This window comes from Telopea speciosissima, chromosome 11 (genome assembly GCF_018873765.1).
Source record: "Telopea speciosissima isolate NSW1024214 ecotype Mountain lineage chromosome 11, Tspe_v1, whole genome shotgun sequence".
Lineage (NCBI taxonomy): Eukaryota > Viridiplantae > Streptophyta > Magnoliopsida > Proteales > Proteaceae > Telopea > Telopea speciosissima.
In genome coordinates, this window is record NC_057926.1 from 57,309,950 (window position 1) to 57,316,042 (window position 6,093).

The 6,093-nt window shown below is 37.1% G+C and overlaps 1 protein-coding gene across 1 annotated transcript in view; it reads left to right on the top strand.

Moving 5' to 3' along the window:
* The window catches only part of LOC122646772 (AMSH-like ubiquitin thioesterase 1), a 28,509-nt gene extending 23,386 nt beyond the window's left edge, over window positions 1–5,123 (top strand). Inside the window, exons 8-11 of the mRNA XM_043840370.1 lie at window positions 4,098–4,419; window positions 4,626–4,715; window positions 4,807–4,869; window positions 4,962–5,123. Of these exons, the coding sequence (XP_043696305.1) occupies window positions 4,098–4,419; window positions 4,626–4,715; window positions 4,807–4,869; window positions 4,962–5,108 (622 nt within the window). The 3' untranslated portion in view covers window positions 5,109–5,123. The remainder of the gene's footprint in view (window positions 1–4,097; window positions 4,420–4,625; window positions 4,716–4,806; window positions 4,870–4,961) is intronic.
* Window positions 5,124–6,093: the final 970 nt, after the last annotated feature.

Here is a 6,093-nt window from a genome sequence, read left to right on the forward strand (position 1 = left end):
CCCCGATTATTTGATCAATAACCTTCTAAAACAAGTTGTGATGCAATTTAGTGATTAGAAAGGATGTAGGCTTTATGCAACTTAGCATGGCTTTTTGGACTCTTTATCATGGACTAATATCAGTACTAGATTTTCTACCCCCCCCCCCCCACACACACACACAAAAAAGAAAAAAAGAAAAAAGAAAATGGAAACCTAGGCAATTAAAGTTCTGTAGTTCACAATGCAAGTGGTTTCTGAAGCTATTCTAAAAGAAAATCACAGGATATGCTCTTATTTATCCCACAATTGCAAATAAATATAAAAAATAATGGAAATTACATTAGTAGGAATATAAACCGAAACATCTCTCAATTGAGCTAACCATTGGTAAGGAAGGTTCCAGGCCGAAATTAGGTCCTGAAACTTCTAGGAAACCCTATTTTAGGCCCTCTAAACATAGTGGAACCCTTAGATTTCAAAAAATACACCCAACATGGTAGTTTGACTTTGGACCATATCTTGGTAGTGTAAACTGTTTACATTCTCTAATATGACCTATTCCACACAATGTTTAGTACTAGAACACATATAATTCAAGTAAAACAACTTAAATATGCATTAGGAATGAATAGACATCATTATAAACCATTTCATAAATCATACATGATTTGTTAAAAGTCAAATATATCAGATCAACAACACACGCATCAAGTCACCCCTATTCCCATCCTATGAGTCCTAGACTCCAAGTAAGACATTGAGTTCCAGCTCTGTGAAGTCATAGATCGACGATTTGTAAAAAATACAAAATTGAATGCCAACCATCAAGTAATTATCCTTCTTTTTTTTGCAAAAGTAGTTTTTAGGACAAGTTATATACCTCCAACTTTAAATATTGTACAAATCTTCAAACAACGCAGTAAATCGTCACTTCCACCAAGTTCCTCTACTGCCCAAGTACTTGTTCCAACCTTGTACATTAGTAATTTGGCCAAGAAAACACGAAAAAGGGTTTTCCAAGCTTCACTGGCGAAACATATCGAAATGAGCAAAATGGGTCGAAATTTCGACCCTTTTCGTTCAAAACTATGTATTTATACTATAGCCAAAGTAACGTTTTGGCCGAAACTTTGGACTGAAATATGATCGGAACCTTGAAATTTCGGTCGAAATATGTAATTCTTTAAGTGTTGTATCTGGTTTCGTTTCAAGCTTTTGCGAAACGGAAATATTTCGCTATTTCTTGAAACTTTTGTGAAAATCGGAAGCATGTTGATAAGGCGGTCATACTTCCTTCACCTAAACGTGAACTTAATTAAATTTCTACCTTAACTATTTATTGAAACAAGTAAAGAGATGCAGGGAAATCTTGCAGTAACCTTAATTTATGTTGGATCTTAGAACCATCCAGTGAATAGATGATGTATTGATTAAGGCTGTAAGAGATCCCAAATGGAATATAACAAATAGCACAAAATAATGAAGAAGAACGCATCCATCTTGGAGATCTCTATGTCTGCCATGAGGTCTTGAGGAATCCTTTCTTGCTGATATTAAAAAAAATATAAAAAAATAAAAAAGACCAAGAAAAGTAAGTATCGAGGAACCCACCTTCAAAAATTCAGAATCCACCACTTCCGCATTCTTAGAAGAACATGAATTCCATTTTGAAGGGGAGGGAATTGCCTCCACCTAGTGCTAGCATAAGAAAAGTTTATCCTGGACTCCTAATGAAATTAAAACTCTTTATGAAAAACTAGTACCCTATGAACATGTTGGTATTAACTCTCACATATCAACTTGGATTTGCAATATCATGGTCTTACTGGAAACGTGACTGAGAATCTTTCAAATGGCACTAAATGCATGCTAAATGGGTGAGGAGTGTGATGTTGGAATGTTGGTATAAAGAAAGCCAAGGGAAATACTAAAAGTAGGTACTAGACAACTAAAACACCAAGTTCCAACATAAAATGACAACCCAAAGCTAACCCAGATGGCACTAGAATCCACTAGACTCTAATCCAACTTCAGAAATAAAATTTATTGAGCCCCAATGCCAGCAATTGCTTTCTTGCCTCAAAATAAGAGAGATTACAAAATGACCCAAAATTTACACCCAAATAAGATGACTTGGCTTCTACCAAAAAAAAAAAAAAGATGACTTGGCCTCCCTCTGTATTCCTTTTTTTGCACTTTTATCATATGCAGGTTCCAGGTTCAAAGGAAACACCCCTTCTGGGTGTCATAAGAAAATTGACTCATGTTCATTATTCCTGCATCAATAATAAGATCTCTCCAGACATGCTTACAAGACCATCCTCCTGCTCTTTAGTGGAGGATGCTGTGTGCTTATACTGCACAATATGAACATGCTCCCCCTCCAATTATCAATCTCCTTAGGCTCTCTTTGGTATCTTTTGTATTTTTTATTTTTGCCTATTTAACAAAAATCATTTGTGAAAGTCATTTTTTGTCAAAACATAAAATACGTTTGGTAACCAATAGACATAATAGATTGTGTACTAAGAAATAAGTTTGGTACGCCTATAGTGTAAGTGGTGGGTGAAGAGATTCTTTCTTCACCCATCTTCCTATTTGAGGTGTCTTGTCGATTTCAACGGTTCCAACCATGATTACCACTGGATGAATACAACCAAATTCTGGTCCACGGTCGTTTGATTCGTTTCAATTGGATTCAACCCATTAAACTCTGCTGATTCTCTTCAACTGATTCTATTTCCGATAAGAACTGCTCTTTCTCTGCAATTCTTCCACTGGACTTCCTAGATTTTCTGTCTATCACCTTCGAATCCTTTGTAATTTTCTTCGGAGCTGTTTCTGTTTCAAATTCGTGACCTTCACATTTCACATTCGCTGGAGAACCTCTGTTTTTTCTAATGTCGGAGACCATATTAGTAAAATTCAGTGATTCTTCAGTTCTTGTAGTCATTGAAGCTGATCTGCAACTACAACAACTAGTCCTTGGTGGCAATTCGAGCTCATTCTCATAATCATACCAAACAGAACGCAAAGGAGCTCTGGATTTCTTACCATCAGAGCTCTCTCCACCAAAAGAAAGTTGTCAATAGTCATCATCACCATCCATCTCAGTTAAAGCTCTGCTCCTCCTCTGGCTAACCTTTCTACCAGGGAACTCTGGTGTGAAAGCCAAGTCCTTTGGATGCCGTCGCGACATAGAATTCAGAGAGCGATATGGGTCTGGTTTTAAACTTGGTTTTAGAATGTTTGGGTTCGGATTTGATGCCCATTTGCTTGAATTTTGAAATCCAAGAGATGGGAAAGACTTAGAGAGAGCAAGGAGGGGCGAGAGGATGCAGAGTGGTAGTTGCTGCTGTTGTTGTTGTTGATAATGGAGTTCTTTCTTCCCCATTGACGACTTACCTGAGGACATTTCGGTATCGAAGACAACAAGCAGGTGCGAAACAAAAAACTTGAGAAATCATGTGCATGTGGAGCATGTTCTGCCTTCGAGGTGCTATGAGGAAATCCGACAGCGCAAGATAAAGAACGACCAACTGAAGGCAGAGGAACTCCCGCCCCTGGAGTTCTGAGGGAGAGAACTCAGATCCAGAGCTGAAACTCTTGAGTTCTTTTAGGGTTGCGTTTAGGGTTGGAATGAGAAGAGAAGAGGGGTGAGAGATGAGGGACGAGAGAGAGTGAGAGAGGAGGGTTATTAGAAAAACTAACATTATAACAGCATTTTTCATTTTTAACCTCAAAAAATAGCCTTTACAAACACGTGCATATTAGAATTCTTAAGTTGAGCGCACAAATAGCGAAAAATAGTTTTCCAAGAAAAATCATAAACGACTATCAACCTGTTTTTGGTTTTTGTATTTTTTCAATCCTTTTTAAATAGAAACAGACTCCATAAACGATACCAAACGCAACCAAAAACATTTTTTTGGCTAAAAATCAAAAATAAAAAGCATACCAAAGATGCCCTTAGTTAACATCAAATATGTTGAATTTTATTTATATAAATATGGAACTTGGCTTTTGGTTCATGGTCATTCTTCTGGATCCTGCCGTATCACCTTTGAGTTTGTAATAATAGCTTCACTTTATACTAATGTTTTAATGGAAAACAGCCTGGAGCAGCCTGTGAAAGATGAACTTACGATCCAAAAAGAAGGTAATTCACTGATTGAAAAATCTACTTTGGAAGCAGTCCTTTTTGATGACCACCAATCAGTTCAGGATGTGGAACCTCCTTCCTTGATTTCCTTGGACACGGTAGAAACTCCTGTTCATACTGACATTGTCAGACAACCTTCTCCTCCACCTGTTCTTGTGGAGGTACAAGATTTGAGCCCCACTACATCTCCTCAAATTCCTGAGTCTGGTTGTGCAATAGAGAACTCCTTTCAAGATGAACTGGCTCGCTCCAAATCACCACTGGAGTTGCACATTGTGAGATTCTTGGTAACTTTTGTGTGTGTGTGTTGCTGTTGCACATTGTGAGATACTTGGCAAGTATTGTGTGGGTGTAGGGTGCCTTTTTCAAGATGAATTATTTCTGAGTAATTTCCTTTTACTGATGAATTTCTTAATTGCCTATTACATGTTATAAGAAGTGAAATATTGCTCTGATGTCCAAGTTCTATTTTTCTTTGCAGTCGACAACGATGATGGAAAACTTCATGAGGCTGGCCAAGTCCAACACTCAAAGGAACTTGGAAACCTGCGGTGTTCTTGCAGGCTCACTTGTGAGTGTGAAACATTGTGCTATTTCCGTATTTAGTAAATAGTCAAACTGAGCCCTTAGAATGCCTATGTTACTTCCGTTTCTCTTTGCAGAAAAATAGAAAATTTTATATTACCGCTCTCATCATCCCAAAGCAGGAGTCAACATCAGATTCGGTAACATTTGTGCAAAGCCATTTTACCTCTCCTTTTGATGAATGAAATTCTTTTGGCTTTTGTATTGATGAAAAAGTATTTATTCTTGTCAGTGTCAAACTACGAATGAAGAGGAAATATTTGATGTACAAGATAAGCAGTCCTTGTTCCCCCTGGGGTGGATTCATGTGAGTATTAATGACAATTATTGTCTATTTTTTACATTGACCAAAATCAATGTCTTTGATTTCTATATTTAAACTCTTTCCATATAATCTTGAATTGCTACTTGGTTTTGGGTGTTTCTTTCAAGCTCTCCTCTTTGATCTGGTAATAGGATATAACATTTGATATTGTCCAGAAGCTTTATGTGTTGTTTTCCAGTAGTTATTTTACTGGACACAATGTTGAATTACATACAAGCTAGTCACATACCAATAACTGGAATAATGTTACGATACTGAATTTAGCTGCAAATTTCCTTGAGCAATTCTATAAACACTGCCCTCTCTACATTCCCCACTTGCCTATTTCTAATTTGAACACAAACTAACCTAAAGAAGCTATTGGTTTGCGCTGATTCTTAGTACAAGGTTAAACTGGTTTCTGTAGCATATTTCAGTTCTCTCAGATATTCATGTATGATTTCATCTTCAAGTCTAGTTGGTCAGGTCTGATTGTGTAGATTGGGTTGGTGATGCAGATCCTAGCCTCCTCGAATTGAAGAAGCCACCCTAAACCTAGGGTTTTAGTAGGAGCCTTAGCATAGTTTAGTAGGAGCCTTTATTTTGTGTTTTTAATTGAACCGGGTTAAATTGGTTGCATCCAATTGGTTCAATTGGGCTAATTTAAGTGAAGTGATCCTATTGGCTAAGAGGTTCTTATATCCTATTGGCTAGTAGGGAATCTTCTTTTATTTTAAGTTGTTTTTAAGTCATTAGGACTCTATTTTGAGTCTATTTCAGTTTCCTAGTCAGTTTAAGTTAGCTAATAGGTTAAGGATTGGGTTAGGCCATTCCCTTTTAGTGTCTAAGTCTAATTTTGAGTCTTTTATATAAGGTTCTAAGGGGGCCAAGTATTGAATACGAATTTTAATTAATAAAAACTCAGCTTTATGCTTCCTGCCTTTGTTGCTGCCTTTGCTCCATCGTGAGTGTGCCTTGTGAGTAATATCAAGGTTGCCTTGTGAGTAATATCAAGGTAAAGGGATTGGTGGATTTCCAATCGACTCCTTGCATCTTGTAG